General features: G+C 41.1%; 1 protein-coding gene across 3 annotated transcripts in view; it reads right to left on the bottom strand.

The window, feature by feature from the left end:
- Positions 1–208: 208 nt before the first annotated feature.
- Positions 209–17787, bottom strand: part of MANSC1 (MANSC domain containing 1) — a 44986-nt gene continuing 27407 nt past the window's right edge. The window contains exons 1-5 of one of the 3 annotated variants that reach the window (XM_056517925.1): positions 15855–15937; positions 8873–8953; positions 8486–8764; positions 8074–8214; positions 209–1445 (exon numbers count right to left, since the gene is read on the bottom strand). In XM_056517925.1, the coding sequence (XP_056373900.1) occupies positions 487–1445; positions 8074–8214; positions 8486–8705 (1320 nt within the window). In that variant the 5' untranslated portion in view covers positions 8706–8764; positions 8873–8953; positions 15855–15937 and the 3' untranslated portion in view covers positions 209–486. Of the gene's footprint in view, positions 1446–8073; positions 8215–8485; positions 8765–8872; positions 8954–15746; positions 15938–17787 lie in introns of those variants that run through there. The other 2 variants (XM_056517924.1, XM_056517926.1) reach the window with 2 other exon arrangements.

The following is a 17787-nucleotide window of genomic DNA, read 5'->3' as shown; positions in this document are numbered from 1 at the left end:
AGTAATGTATATACACAGTGACCTCACCAGCAGAACAGTGAATGCAGCTCTGGAGAATAATACAGGATATAACTCAGGATCAGTACAGGATAAGTAATGTATATACACAGTGACCTCACCAGCAGAATAGTGAATGCAGCTCTGGAGAATAATACAGGATATAACTCAGCTTTTCCTAAATGAAAAAAACTAAGTAAATTTTTAAATTAAATAAAACAATTATAAATTTTCCCTGGATTTCTCCTTTATTTTCTCTGGTTTCCGCAGACACAAGATAATTACACATCCGTCCGCTCGGTCGCTGCGCACGCGTTACTTTGCTCCGGTGCGGCAGCAGCTACATGAGTCTGTCGGACAAGTTGCGTCACCACATTGTGCAGCAGGAGTCATGTGATGGGTGTTTTATAACTGTGCCCCCCTCCCCCATGTCAGTATAGGTGGGTGACCAGTCTATGGTGGGTGCGGACCCCTTAACCCCCCCCCCTCTCAGGTGTCCACATACATCCCATTGATCAGATAGTCCAGTTTGGTGTAGCGATGTCTCCGCCGCGCCTCTGACACTTTGCGGCTGACCAGTCCGATAACCACAATGAGAAACAACAGCCCAAAAACTAGCGCCGCCACCAGGCCACTCTTATCCTCCAAAGAGGGGAAGACCCCGCCCAGAGTCACTGCCCCACTCTCCGTGTTCCGGGGAGCTTCCTTAAGATTGACAGCTGGTTCTTCCTGCAGTGGGGGATGGGTTTCAGCCGTATCGCCTTCATCACCACCCGTGGACGCTTTGTCTACACCCTTCCAGGGTGAAGTCCATAAGGGCGCGGGGTGAGTCACTATCTGGGGGGCTCTGGTCTGATGCACCGACTTAAGTTCCGGGCCCTCTGTGTGGGTCAGGGGCCGGTTGACCTTTGGTGATACCACAGCAACATGGCCGCTCCCGGGCAGCTTGGCACTCTTACTGGAGCTGGCCACTTTTTTGGCACCACTTACATCCTGTGAAGCGGCAGGGGGCACAGGCTGGGGGGCTGAGGAGGTGCCGATCCTCGGTGAAGTCCTGATGGGCAAGGTGCCCATTGTCTTGGCGGCTTCAGTGGGGAAATAGATTTTCAAGGGGTCTGGTTTCTTATTTGTGACTCTGACGGGTTTTGCCACCTTGGCGTCAGGGGGCACTTTCTTCCCTTCTCTATGTACAGGGGTGGTAGTGGTCTGGATAGCGGGCACTAAGATGGTAGTGGGGGAGGGGTAGCGAACGTGGAGGTCGCCCTCAGACTCCATCTTCTCCAGACGTTGGTCGATCTTATCCGTCAGGTGCAGGAGGCGGCTGGTGATGCTCTTGGAGGCGTCGGTCTGATCCTTCTCAGTGTAGTGTTTGGCTGATCCCTGCGAGCCAATAGCAGCACTGGGTTTTTTGATGCTGTGATTGCTTGGCTTCGGACGTTGCAACGTTTCTGAAACGATAAGAATAAACAGATTATAATCTGCGCTGAAAAGGGGTACTCCCGTGCCCCAGCTTTCTGAAGACCCGATTTAGAAGGCTTGGAGCAGCGGTCTCGACGTCACGGGCACACCCCCTCCATTGATGTCTATGGGAGGGGGCGTGACAGTAGTCACGCCCCCTCCCATAGACATCAATGGAGGGGGTGTGGCATGACATCACGAGGGGGTGTGCCCGTGACGTCGAGACTACTGCTCCAAGCCTTCTAAATTGGGTCTTCAGAAAGCTGGGGCACGGGAGTACCCCTTTAACAACTGTACGAGATCCAATATGGCCGCAATTTTGCATCCATTCCGCCGACGCCACCCAGCTTGCCTAGAGCCCTGAATTGAAAATCTACCTAGCAATACACCTGTCATGGCAGGAGCCCTGAGGCATTCTGTCACCCAGCTTTCCGGCAATCAGAACATTGTGCAGTACAGCGGCCACACGGCCAGGTCGGTGTGTAGTCACCCAGCTTTCCAGGTTACAGACAGGAGATGTAACTGCAATGGGGGTGAGCTAGCGGCTCAGTGATCTAAGGTCTTATTTTCTGGAATAAGACGGGTTAATGAAACTTTTTTTCCTCAAACTTCCTTAATAGTTAGACTTCTTCCTTCCTCTGTCCCGGGGAGGAGCCATATTGTAAAGTGGGCGTGGCTATGAGAACAGATCCGAGGGCAGGAAGAGAGGGCACAAGGGCCGGGCGGAGGGGGAGGGGGGGGGTCCTATTATGCTGAATGTGTTTCCCTCATCGGTGACATCACTAAATCACTGGGAGACAAACAACAGATATATAGAAGTACTGTATATATACATGACAGAAGATATATATCAGTATATATACAGGACAGATGTAAAGATGGTGACGAATATTCCTGCCACCCTCACACACAGTCATGGCGGTAAATGTTGTCCCCCCTGAAATCTTTCTATAAAATGAAGTATTTCTCACAGGAAAGGATTGCAGTAACACAGGTTTATTCCCTCTGTGTATATATATATATATATAGATCTCCTCTCCTCTGTATATATAGATCTCCTCTCCTCTGTGTGTGTGTGTATATATATATATATATATATATATATATATAGATCTCCTCTCCTCTGTATATATATATAGATCTCCTCTCCTCTCCTCTGTGTGTGTATATATATATATATATAGATCTCCTCTCCTCTGTATATATATATATATATATATAGATCTCCTCTCCTCTGTGTGTGTGTGTGTATATATATATATATATATATATATATATATAGATCTCCTCTCCTCTGTATGTGTATATATATATATATATATATATATATATATATATATATATATATATTGCAGTAACACAGGTTTTGCTATACACATGTTTATTCCCTTTGTGTGTATTGGAACTAAATCAAAAAAAGGAGGAAAAAAAAGCAAATTGGACATAATGTCCCCAAATTCCAAAAATGGTCCGGACACAATTATTGGCCCCTTAACTTAATATTTGGTTGCACCCTTTGGAAAAAATAAGTGAAATCAGTGTCTTCCTATAAGCATCAATAAGCTTCTTACACCTCTCAGCCAGAATGTTGGACCACTCTTCCTATAACCATCAATAAGCTTCTTACACCTCTCAGCTGGAATGTTGGACCACTCTTCCTATAAGCTTCTTACACCTCTCAGCCGGGGTGTTGGACCACTCTTCCAATAACCATCAATAAGCTTCTTACACCTCTCAGCCGGAATGTTGGACCACTCTTCCTATAAGCATCAATAAGCTTCTTACACCTCTCAGCCGGAATGTTGGACCACTCTTCCTTTAACCATCAATAAGCTTCTTGCACCTCTCAGCCGGAATGTTGGACCACTCTTCCTTTAACCATCAATAAGCTTCTTGCACCTCTCAGCCGGAATGTTGGACCACTCTTCCTTTACAAACTGCTCCCGGTCTCTTATTGGATGGCGCCTTTTCCCAACAGTAATTATAAGATCTCTCCACAGGTGATCAATGGGATTTAGATCTGGACTCATTGCTGACACTTCAGAACTCTCCAGCGCTTTGTTGTCTCCATTTCTGGGGCTTTTTGACGTATGTTTGGGGTCATTGTCCTGCTGGAAGACCCAAGATCTCGGACACAAACCCAGCTTTCTGACACTGGACTGTACAGTGCGACCCAAAATCCATTGGTAATCCTCAGATTTCATGATGTCTTGTACACATTCAAGGCCCCCAGTGCCAGAGGCAGCAAAACAACCCAAAACATCACTGACCTCCCCCATATGTCACTGTAGGTTCTGTGTTCTTTTCTTTGTAGGCCTCATTCCGTTTTCGGTAAACAGTAGAATGATTTGCTTTACCAAAAAGATCTATCTTGTCTCATCTGTCCACAAGACGTTTTCCCAGAAAGATTTTGGTTGCTCAAGTTCATTTTGGTAAAATGTAGTATTGATTTTTTCTGTCTCTGTGTCAGCAGTGGGGTCCTCCTGGGTCTCCTCCATAGTGGGGCCCTCCTGGGTCTCCTCCATAGTGGGGTCCTCCTGGGTCTCCCTCCATAGCGGGGTCCTCCTGGGTCTCCCTCCATAGCGGGGTCCTCCTGGGTCTCCCTCCATAGCGGGGTCCTCCTGGGTCTCCCTCCATAGCGGGGTCCTCCTGGGTCTCCCTCCATAGCGGGGTCCTCCTGGGTCTCCCTCCATAGCGGGGTCCTCCTGGGTCTCCCTCCATAGCGGGGTCCTCCTGGGTCTCCCTCCATAGCGGGGTCCTCCTGGGTCTCCCTCCATAGCGGGGTCCTCCTGGGTCTCCCTCCATAGCGGGGTCCTCCTGGGTCTCCCTCCATAGCGGGGTCCTCCTGGGTCTCCCTCCATAGCGTTTCATTTCATTTAAATGTTGTCTAATAGTTCGCGCTGACACTGATGCTCCCTGAGCCTGCAGGACAGCCTGAATATCTTTGGAACTTGTTTGGGGCTGCTTATCCACCATCCGGACTATCCTGCGGTGACACCTTTCATCAGTTTTTCTCTTCCGTCCACCCCCAGGGAGATTATCTACAGGTCCATGGGGTGTAAACTTCTTGATAATGTTGCGCACTGTGGACAAAGACAAATCTAGATCTCTGGAGATGGACGTGTAACCTGGAGATTGTTGATATTTTTCCACAATTTTGGTTCCCAAGTCCTCAGACAGTTCTCTTCTCCTCTTTCTGTTCTCTCTTCTCCTCTTTCTGTTCTCTCTTCTCCTCTTTCTGTTCTCTCTTCTCCTCTTTCTGTTCTCTCTTCTCCTCTTTCTGTTCTCTCTTCTCCTCTTTCTGTTCTCTCTTCTCCTCTTTCTGTTCTCTCTTCTCCTCTTTCTGTTCTCTCTTCTCCTCTTTCTGTTCTCTCTTCTCCTCTTTCTGTTCTCTCTTCTCCTCTTTCTGTTCTCTCTTCTCCTCTTTCTGTTCTCTCTTCTCCTCTTTCTGTTCTCTCTTCTCCTCTTTCTGTTCTCTCTTCTCCTCTTTCTGTTCTCTCTTCTCCTCTTTCTGTTCTCTTCTCCTCTTTCTGTTCTCTTCTCCTCTTTCTGTTGTCCATGCTTAGTGTGACACACACAGACACAATGCAAAGACTAAGTGAACTTCTCTCCTTTTTATCTGCTGTCAGGTGTGATTGTTATATTGCCCACACCTGTTACTTGCCCCAGGTGAGTATAAAGGAACATCACAGGCTGGAAACAATCTTATTTATCCACAATTATGAAAGGGGCCAATAATTTTGTCCAGACCATTTTTGGAGTTTGGTGACATTATGTCCAATTTGCTTTTTTTCCTCCTTTTTTTGGTTTAGTTCCAATACAGACAAAGGGAATAAACATGTGTATAGCAAAATGTGTGTTACTGCAATATATATATATATATATATATATATATATATATATATACACAGAGGAGAGGAGATCTATATATATATATATATATATATATATATATATACAGAGGAGAGGAGATCTATATATATACACAGAGGAGAGGAGATCTATATATATATATATATATATATATATATCTATATATATATATATATATATATATATATATATATATACACACACACACACACACACAGAGGAGAGGAGATCTATATATATACACACAAAGGGAATAAACATGTGTATAGCAAAACCTGTGTTACTGCAATATATATATATATACAAAGGAGAGGAGATCTATATATATATATATATATATATATATATATATATATATATATATATACAGAGGAGAGGAGAGATCTATATATATACAGAGGAGAGGAGATCTATATATATATATATATATATATATATACAGAGGAGAGGAGATCTATATATATATATATATATATATATATATATATATATATATATATATATATATATATATACACAGAGGAGAGGAGATCTATATATATATATACACACAAAGGGAATAAACATGTGTATAGCAAAACCTGTGTTACTGCAATATATATATATACAAAGGAGAGGAGATCTATCTATATATATATATATATATATATATATATATATATATATACATACATACAGAGGAGAGGAGAGATATATATATATATATATACAGTGGAGAGGAGATCTATATATATATATATACACACAGAGGAGAGGAGATCTATATATATATGTATATATATATATATATATATATACAGAGGAGAGGAGATCTATATATATATATATATATATATATATATATATATATATATATATACAGAGGAGAGGAGATCTATATATATATATATATATATATATATATATATACACAAAGGGAATAAACATGTGTTACTGCAATCCTTTTCTCCCTCTGTCCCCTCCAGACCCCTCCTCCCCCCAGACCCCCCCCCCCCTCTCCCCTCCTCCTCCTCCCAGACCCCCCCTCTCCCCTCCTCCTCCCCCCTGACCCTCCTCTCCCCTCCTCCTCCCCCCTGACCCCCCTCTCCCCTCCTCCTCCCAGACCCCTCTGTCCCCTCTCCCCTCCTCCTCCCAGACCCCTCTGTCCCCTCTCCCCTCCTCCTCCCAGACCCCTCTGTCCCCCTCCTCCTCCTCCCACCAGACCCCTCTGACCCCCTCCTCCTCCTCCCACCAGACCCCTCTGTCCCCCTCCTCCTCCTCCCACCAGACCCCTCTGTCCCCCTCCTCCCACCAGACCCCTCTGTCCCCCTCCTCCCACCAGACCCCTCTGTCCCCCTCCTCCCACCAGACCCCTCTGTCCCCCTCCTCCCACCAGACCCCTCTGTCCCCCTCCTCCTCCTCCTCCCAGACCCCTCTGTCCCCTCTCCCCTCCTCCTCCCAGACCCCTCTGTCCCCTCTCCCCTCCTCCTCCCAGACCCCTCTGTCCCCTCTCCCCTCCTCCTCCCAGACCCCTCTGTCCCCTCTCCCCTCCTCCTCCCAGACCCCTCTGTCCCCTCTCCCCTCCTCCTCCCAGACCCCTCTGTCCCCTCTCCCCTCCTCCTCCCAGACCCCTCTGTCCCCTCTCCCCTCCTCCTCCCAGACCCCTCTGTCCCCTCTCCCCTCCCCCTCCCCCCAGACCCCTCTGTCCCCCTCCTCCCCCCAGACCCCTCTGTCCCCCTCCTCCCCCCAGACCCCTCTGTCCCCCTCCCCCCCCCCCAGACCCCTCTGTCCCCCTCCTCCCCCCAGACCCCTCTGTCCCCCTCCTCCCCCCCCCCACCAGACTCCTCTGTCCCCCTCCTCCTCCCCCCACCAGACCCCTCTGTCCCCCTCCTCCTCCCCCCACCAGACCCCTCTGTCCCCCTCCTCCTCCCCCCACCAGACCCCTCTGTCCCCCTCCTCCTCCCCCCACCAGACCCCTCTGTCCCCCTCCTCCTCCTCCCACCAGACCCCTCTGTCCCCCTCCTCCTCCCCCCACCAGACCCCTCTGTCCCCCTCCTCCTCCCCCCACCAGACCCCTCTGTCCCCCTCCTCCTCCCCCCACCAGACCCCTCTGTCCCCCTCCTCCTCCCCCCACCAGACCCCTCTGTCCCCCTCCTCCTCTTCCCACCAGACCCCTCTCTCCCCTCCTCCTCCTCCCACCAGACCCCTCTGTCCCCCTCCTCCTCCCACCAGACCCCTCTCTCCCCTCCTCCTCCTCCCCCCAGACCCCTCTCTCCCCTCCTCCTCCTCCCACCAGACCCCTCTGTCCCCCTCCTCCTCCCACCAGACCCCTCTGTCCCCCTCCTCCTCCCACCAGACCCCTCTGTCCCCCCCCTCCTCCCACCAGACCCCTCTGTCCCCCCCCCTCCTCCCACCAGACCCCTCTGTCCCCCCCTCCTCCCCCCAGACCCCTCTGTCCCCCTCCTCCATAAACATTAGACCGTTTTCCTGTCCAGCTGAAATTAGGGGGTTTGGCCGACTACAATAAGAAATGGCTGTAGTAGAAGACGATGTTTAGTTCTTCCAGATCACAAAATCCCTGATGAATCCAAAATTCTGATTGGTTTATCATACAGTCCCCAAACCTCTCATTTATATTATTCAGATTCTGACCACTAGGGAGGCGCAAAAGGACCCCAATCCCCTCCCCCCCTCCCCCCCCCCCCCCCCCCCATAGAGACTAAGAACGGGCCAATATAGTTTGGGCTGTTCTCAGGGGTCACTGACCTGTAAAGAAGCTGTAAGTGAGAACCCCAGGACTGGGCGACAGGGGGCAGGAGGTCTCTGTGGGGCAGTGGAAGATGTAACAGTTCTGGAGTCCGGGGTCTTTCCTGGCATCAAAGACGAGAAGATTACAGTCCCGATCGCCTGAAAAATATAAGATAAAAAATTAATGACTCCACCGGAACCGACCGACACAAAGGGGTTATACAGGATCTATGAACAGCGCCACCCCTGTCCTCAGGTTGTGTGTGGTATTACAACTCCATTCACTAACAGAACTGAGCTGCAATATCACACACAACCTGAGGACAGGGGTGGCGCTGTTTATAGAGAGAAGCATCTGTGTTTTTAATCCCACGGTGTGCAAAAACTCGCCCCCAGTGTTACATACACGTAGAACAATGCGGCCTCTTACCTCCCTGGTCGCGTTGCGTGCAGCAGGCGGTCAGGCACTCCTCCTCACTGCTCACTCTTAACGGGTCGGTGAATCGGGCGCCGCGCGCCACTGCCTGATTGATGTCGATCACCATATCTAGGACGGGCCGAGGGACACATTTCTGGGAGCCGGAGACTGAGAGGAGAAGCAGCGCAACGAGGAGCAGAACGCGGGGGACACCGGGTGTAGAGTCATCCATGACAGCAAAACATGAGGGGGAGGGGCCAGAGTGCAGTCACATGACAGCGAAAAACATCCCTGAAAAGGAACAGAACAATAAGGATCTAATATACAAAACAAGATACAAAGTGTCCGCTGCCAGACGCCACGTGTCAAGGTGACCGGGGAGCTGGCGCCATCACTCACCAAGAAACCACCTGATCCAAAGCTTTAACCTTCTCTCTGCCACAGGGATGAACCGCACATCACTTCTCCAGAAACTACCGCCTGCAAATCAGGAAAAATAGATGTTATATTCTTGTATATAGGGGCAGTATTATAGTAGATATATTCTTGTATATAGGAGCAGTATTATAGTAGTTATATTCTTGTATATAGGAGCAGTATTATAGTAGTTATATTCTTGTATATAGGAGCAGTATTATAGTAGATATATTCTTGTATATAGGCAGCAGTATTATAGTAGTTATATTCTTGTATATAGGAGCAGTATTATAGTAGTTATATTCTTGTATATAGGCAGCAGTATTATAGTAGTTATATTCTTGTATATAGGAGCAGTATTATAGTAGATATATTCTTGTATATAGGAGGCAGTATTATAGTAGTTATATTCTTGTATATAGGAGCAGTATTATAGTAGATATATTCTTGTATATAGGAGCAGTATTATAGCAGTTATATTCTTGTATATAGGAGCAGTATTATAGTAGTTATATTCTTGTATATAGGAGCAGTATTATAGTAGATATATTCTTGTATATAGGAGCAGTATTATAGTAGTTATATTCTTGTATATAGAATCAGTATTATAGTAGGTATATTCTTGTATATAGGAGCAGTATTATAGTAGTTATATTCTTGGATATAGGAGGCAGTATTATAGTAGTTATATTCTTGTATATAGGAGGCAGTATTATAGTAGTTATATTCTTGTATATAGGAGCATTATTATAGTAGTTATATTCTTGTATATAGGGGCAGTATTATAGTAGTTATATTCTTGTATATAGGAGGCAGTATTATAGTAGTTATATTCTTGTATATAGGAGGCAGTATTATAGTAGTTATATTCTTGTATATAGGAGGCAGTATTATAGTAGTTATATTCTTGTATATAGGAGGCAGTATTATAGTAGTTATATTCTTGTATATAGGGGCAGTATTATAGTAGTTATATTCTTGTATATAGGAGCATTATTATATTAGTTATATTCTTGTATATAGGGGCAGTATTATAGTAGTTATATTCCTGTATATAGGAGCAGTATTATAGGAGTTATATTCTTGTATATAGGGGGCAGTATTATAGTAGTTATATTCTTGTATATAGGAGGCAGTATTATAGTAGTTATATTCTTGTATATATAGGAGCAGTATTATAGTTGTTATATTCTTGTATATAGGAGCAGTATTATATATATAGTAGTTATATTCTTGTATATAGGAGCAGTATTATATATAGTAGTTATATTCTTGTATATAGGGGCAGTATTATAGTAGTTATATTCTTGTATATAGGAGCAGTATTATAGTAGTTATATTCTTGTATATTAGAGCAGTATTATAGTAGATATATTCTTGTATATAGGGGCAGTATTATAGTAGTTATATTCTTGTATATAGGAGCAGTATTATAGTAGTTATATTCTTGTATATATGAGCAGTATTATAGTAGTTATATTCTTGTATATAGCAGCAGTATTATAGTAGTTATATTCTTGTATATAGGAGCAGTATTATAGTAGTTATATTCTTGTATATAGGGGCAGTATTGTAGTAGTTATATTCTTGTATATAGTAGCAGTATTATAGTAGTTATATTCTTGTATATAGGGGGTAGTATTATAGTAGTTATATTCTTGTATATAGGGGCAGTATTATAGTAGTTATATTCTTGTATATAGGGGCAGTATTATAGTAGTTATATTCTTGTATATAGGGGCAGTATTATAGTAGTTATATTCTTGTATATAGGAGCAGTATTATAGTAGTTATATTCTTGTATATAGGAGCAGTATTATATATATAGTAGTTATATTCTTGTATATAGGAGCAGTATTATATATAGTAGTTATATTCTTGTATATAGGGGCAGTATTATAGTAGTTATATTCTTGTATATAGCAGCAGTATTATAGTAGTTATATTCTTGTATATTAGAGCAGTATTATAGTAGATATATTCTTGTATATAGGAGCAGTATTATAGTAGTTATATTCTTGTATATAGGAGCAGTATTATAGTAGTTATATTCTTGTATATAGGAGCAGTATTATAGTAGTTATATTCTTGTATATAGGAGCAGTATTATAGTAGTTATATTCTTGTATATAGGAGGCAGTATTATAGTAGTTATATTCTTGTATATATGAACAGTATTATAGTAGTTATATTCTTGTATATAGCAGCAGTATTATAGTAGTTATATTCTTGTATATAGGAGCAGTATTATAGTAGTTATATTCTTGTATATAGGGGCAGTATTGTAGTAGTTATATTCTTGTATATAGGAGCAGTATTATAGTAGTTATATTCTTGTATATAGGAGCAGTATTATAGTAGTTATATTCTTGTATATAGGAGCAGTATTATAGTAGTTATATTCTTGTATATAGGAGCAGTATTATAGTAGTTATATTCTTGTATATAGAATCAGTATTATAGTAGTTATATTCTTGTATATAGGAGGCAGTATTATAGTAGTTATATTCTTGTATATAGGAGCAGTATTATAGTAGTTATATTCTTGTATATAGGAGCAGTATTATAGTAGATATATTCTTGTATATAGGGGGCAGTATTATAGTAGATATATTCTTGTATATAGGAGCAGTATTATAGTAGTTATATTCTTGTATATAGAATCAGTATTATAGTAGTTATATTCTTGTATATAGGAGAAGTATTATAGTAGTTATATTCTTGTATATAGGGGCAGTATTATAGTAGTTATATTCTTGTATATAGGGGGCAGTATTATAGTAGATATATTCTTGTATATAGGAGCAGTATTATAGTAGTTATATTCTTGTATATAGAATCAGTATTATAGTAGTTATATTCTTGTATATAGGAGAAGTATTATAGTAGTTATATTCTTGTATATAGGAGCAGTATTATAGTAGTTATATTCTTGTATATAGGAGCGGTATTATAGTAGTTATATTCTTGTATATAGGAGCAGTATTATAGTAGTTATATTCTTGTATATAGGAGGCAGTATTATAGTAGTTATATTCTTGTATAGAGGAGCAGTATTATAGTAGATATATTCTTGTATATAGGAGCAGTATTATAGTAGTTATATTCTTGTATATAGGAGCAGTATTATAGTAGTTATATTCTTGTATATAGGAGCAGTATTATAGTAGATATATTCTTGTATATAGGGGGCAGTATTATAGTAGATATATTCTTGTATATAGGAGCAGTATTATAGTAGTTATATTCTTGTATATAGAATCAGTATTATAGTAGTTATATTCTTGTATATAGGAGAAGTATTATAGTAGTTATATTCTTGTATATAGGGGCAGTATTATAGTAGTTATATTCTTGTATATAGGAGCAGTATTATAGTAGTTATATTCTTGTATATAGGAGCGGTATTATAGTAGTTATATTCTTGTATATAGGAGCGGTATTATAGTAGTTATATTCTTGTATATAGGAGGCAGTATTATAGTAGTTATATTCTTGTATAGAGGAGCAGTATTATAGTAGATATATTCTTGTATATAGGAGCAGTATTATAGTAGTTATATTCTTGTATATAGGAGCAGTATTATAGTAGTTATATTCTTGTATATAGGGGGCAGTATTATAGTAGTTATATTCTTGTATATAGGAGCAGTATTATAGTAGTTATATTCTTGTATATAGGAGAAGTATTATAGTAGTTATATTCTTGTATATAGGAGCAGTATTATAGTAGTTATATTCTTGTATATAGGAGCAGTATTATAGTAGATATATTCTTGTATATAGGAGCCTGTATTATAGTAGTTATATTCTTGTATATAGGAGCAGTATTATAGTAGATATATTCTTGTATATAGGAGCAGTATTATAGTAGTTATATTCTTGTATATAGGAGCAGTATTATAGTAGTTATATTCTTGTATATAGGAGCAGTATTATAGTAGATATATTCTTGTATATAGGAGGCAGTATTATAGTAGTTATATTCTTGTATATAGGAGGCAGTATTATAGTAGTTATATTCTTGTATATAGGAGGCAGTATTATAGTAGTTATATTCTTGTATATAGGAGGCAGTATTATAGTAGTTATATTCTTGTATAGGAGGCAGTATTATAGTAGTTATATTCTTGTATATAGGAGGCAGTATTATAGTAGCTATATTCTTGTATATAGGGGCAGTATTATAGTAGTTATATTCTTGTATATAGGAGCAGTATTATAGTTGATATATTCTTGTATATAGGAGCAGTATTATAGTTGATATATTCTTGTATATAGGAGCAGTATTATAGTAGTTATATTCTTGTATATAGGAGGCAGTATTATAGTAGATATATTACTGTATATAGGAGCAGTATTATAGTAGTTATATTCTTGTATATAGGAGCAGTATTATAGTAGTTATATTCTTGTATATAGGAGGCAGTATTATAGTAGTTATATTCTTGTATATAGGAGCAGTATTATAGTAGTTATTCTTGTATATAGGAGCAGTATTATAGCAGTTATATTCTTGTATATAGAAGCAGTATTATAGTAGTTATATTCTTGTATATAGTAGCAGGTCCTATCATTGAGATGCAGATCCGCTCTCTGTACACATGGCTGTGCGGACCCCCAGGGACTGTGTTGCTAGGATCGCTGACAACACAAACGTAGCAGAGATTAGTGAGTCAGTATCAAAGCGAGGCAGTAACGTTGCAAAACTACAACTCCCAGCATGCCCGGACAGCCTTTGGCTGTCCGGGCATGCTGGGAGTTGTAGTTTTAAAACAACAAGTTGGGAAACATCTGACATTCAGGTGTCCAGTAAAGCTTGGTGTAAATCCCCCACCCCCCCCCCCAATCCTTCCTGACCAGCTTCCTGAAAGAAATACCAACTGAGGGGCTCGGCACATATTTGTCGTGGTGACATCGGGGACGCCACATTCTCCCCAGGGCGAGGTGAACACCCAGAACACGAGGAGGCGTCGGGCAGGAAGAACCGGAATATCAGGAACGGGGAGATTTGGGGGACGCTAAGGCGGCGACTGCAACGTACGATTCTGTAACCTGCAAGTATATCTACGAGGGAGGGGGTCAGGGGTCACGCGGTGACAAAATTCTGAGAGTGCTAAAATGATCAAATCCCATATTTCTACTCTGGGTCTCAAGGGGTTAAATCACCTCCAGCATTTTTTGTTTTTTTTTTACTTTGCAAATATTTAGCAATATAATCCTCAGAAGACGAGCGCCATTCTGTACAATCGTGGGCGCGGCGATATATACGTAAGAAAGGAAAAAACATAAAGCGACCGCACCCGGGACAAGTCCTGCAACTTAGATTCCTCGAATTTACCTAGGACTGCGTGTAAAAAAAAAAATAAATAAAAAAAAAATAATGAAAACAAAAAATAATAAACACACACATATATATATATATAACATACACAGGTTTTTAAAAAAGTAGCAAAATTTCACGCAAAATTTATCAGTTTTCCTGTCGTTCGTGCAAAAACTGAAAGTTGTGAGAAAAAAAATATTTTGCAGCAAAAAATTAATAATTTTCATTAATTGTTTACGTCATTTATCATTGTTCTTGCAGAATTTTTTATGGCATTTTTCTTATGTTTTGCTCTAGGACTGAGAGCGTTGCGTAAAAAACTAAAATTGGATTTTTTTTCTCTAAACACCTATTTTCTGGCGCCATAAATTATGTAAAAATAATGTGCAAAACAATGATAAATGTATACGCTGATAAATTCCACATTCATCATTTTTTTCTAAATTTTATTTTTTGTGTTTCTTTAGACTTTTTTCCGTTTTTTTTTTTTTTGCAGATCTTGCGCCCACTTCATTTTTTTAAATATTTTTTTTCATTACTCTGAGGGGGACGTGTCAGTGTGCAAAAAAAAAAAAATTGCGCAAATTGTTCATCAATTTGGGTCTTATCCCCATTGCGCATCCTTTTAAAAATGCTAACTTTTTTGGCATATTATAAATTTCCTCAATTCTTCGCCATTTTCAAGATCTATGGGGGAAGGAGTTTGCGGACAAAAAACGGCAAATAATCGAAACACGACCCAACATTTCTCACAGCTGAGGGTTTGTTACAGTGTCTCCAGCCGTAAAGTGTCAGGACTAGGATTAGCGGCATCATGTGATCCGGGAGGCTGCGTTGCTTCTACACGTTTATTTTATGACCAGAATCAATGGAGTAGCTGCTGTCGGATTGCGCTAAAGTTGCAGGCGGCGCCCCTGTCAGGTCTTTTAGGAAATTTTCACCTATAAAATAAGTTGCTGCCTCCGGCTGTCAGGGCATGCTGGAAGTTGTAGTTTTGGAAGCAAAGGAAATTGATTCACGCTAACGAACGCAAAATTAGCGACGTCGTAAAATAACCTTCTAAAGGAGGTCCTAAAGTCACATGACCAATTTTGAACCAACTAAGGTCACGTGACCTCACGCCATACGTGGTCGTCTCCGAGGCACCGTGTACAGAAATCGCAGTAGAATTTTGCGCTCGTGGCTTCCGGCCAATTAAAAATGAGTAAATATTTGTCGCCTCTCGTCCCATCGCCGCCAGGTGTGAAGATTCCTCCAGAAGGTCATGTGATCGGGAAACTTACGCCAGGAGCCATGTAGACGGGTCGGGCGATGCCAGGAGGGGAGACCCCACCAGACTGTCCATAGGCTCCAATACAAACACTAGGGATGTGATTGATTAATCAGCGCTGAACAGGGGCCCCTGATGGAAGTGAGTGGCCCCCAGACCCCTATATATATGCACAGCTGCCACCTGCACTACCGGGGTCTGACCCATAGGTGGCCACCGCCGCAGTCCGCATTATCGCCCCCTTACACCCGGACACGCACCTGCTCTGCTCCCGGTGACAGCTCCTCCCGTACACTGCGCCGGGCACTGACTCACCCAGATCACCGCAGACCGAGCCCCTCCCACAATGACCACGCCCCATCACTCACAACCAATCACCACCCCCAGAAGGCGGACTTCCTCAGCTATGACCGCGCCCTCCATCAAGGATAGCCAATCACCACGCGCAGAAGGCGGATTTCCTCAGCTATAACCACGCCCTCTCACGCATAACCAATCATCACGCTCAGAAGGCGGACTTCCTCACCTATAACCACGCCCCCGTAACTCTGAACCAATCACCACGTCTAAGAGGCGGACTTTATCCCACTTAAACAACGCCCACGTTACGCACGGCCAATAACCGCACCCAGAAGGCGGGTTACATCAAATCCAGACACGCCCCTATTACTTACAACCAATCACCACGCCCACAAGGTGGGCTGCGTTGTTATAGACACGCCTACTTATGTGCAGATAAAATCCCAATTCCCCGCCCCGAGTTCCGCATGTGACCACGCCCCTCCTGTGTGTCAGCAAAGTGTACTGTATGCTGATTATATCTATATACTGATTGTATCTATATACTGACTGTATCTATATACTGACTGTATCTATATACTATATACTGACTGTATCTATATACTGACTGTATCTATATACTATATACTGACTGTATCTATATACTGACTGTATCTATATACTATATACTGACTGTATACTGATTGTATCTATATACTATATACTGACTGTATACTGATTGTATACTGATTGTATCTATATACTATATACTGACTGTATCTATATACTATATACTGACTGTATACTGATTATATCTATATACTGACTGTATCCATCTATATACTGACTGTATCCATCTATATACTGACTGTATCTATACACTATATACTGACTGTATCTATATACTGACTGTATACTGATTGTATCTATATACTATATACTGACTATCTATATACTGACTGTATCTATATACTATATACTGACTGTATACTGATTATATCTATATACTGACTGTATCCATCTATATACTGACTGTATCTATACACTATATACTGACTGTATCTATATACTGACTGTATACTGATTGTATCTATATACTATATACTGACTGTATCTATATACTGACTGTATCTATATACTATATACTGACTGTATACTGATTGTATCTATATACTATATACTGACTGTATCTATATACTATATACTGACTGTATACTGATTGTATCTATATACTATATACTGACTGTATCTATATACTGACTGTATCTATATACTATATACTGACTGTATACTGATTATAACTATATACTGATTGTATCCATCTATATACTATATGCTGATTGTATCCATCTATATACTATATACTGACTCTATCCATCTATATACTGACTGTATTCATCTATATACTATATACTGACTGTATACATCTATATACTATATACTGACTGTATCCATCTATATCCTATATACTGACTCTATCCATCTATATACTGACTGTATTCATCTATATACTATATACTGACTGTATACATCTATATACTATATACTGACTGTATCCATCTATATCCTATATACTGACTCTATCCATCTATATACTGACTGTATTCATCTAAATACTATATACTGACTCTATCCATCTATATACTGACTCTATCCATCTATATACTATATACTGACTGTATCCATCTATATACTATATACTGACTGTATCCATCTATATACTGACTGTATCCATCTATATACTGACTGTATCTATACACTATATACTGACTGTATCTATATACTGACTGTATCTATATACTATACACTGACTGTATACTGATTGTATCTATATACTATATACTGACTGTATCTATATACTGACTGTATCTATATACTGTATACTGACTGTATCTATATACTATATACTGACTGTATCTATATACTGACTGTATCTATATACTGTATACTGATTGTATCTATATACTATATACTGACTGTATCTATATACTATATACTGACTGTATACTGATTGTATCTATA

The sequence above is a fragment of the Hyla sarda genome, chromosome 4, assembly GCF_029499605.1.
Source record: "Hyla sarda isolate aHylSar1 chromosome 4, aHylSar1.hap1, whole genome shotgun sequence".
NCBI classification, from domain to species: domain Eukaryota; kingdom Metazoa; phylum Chordata; class Amphibia; order Anura; family Hylidae; genus Hyla; species Hyla sarda.
The sequence above is the reverse complement of the archived record's forward strand: the minus strand, read 5'-3'. Positions and strand labels throughout refer to the sequence as shown.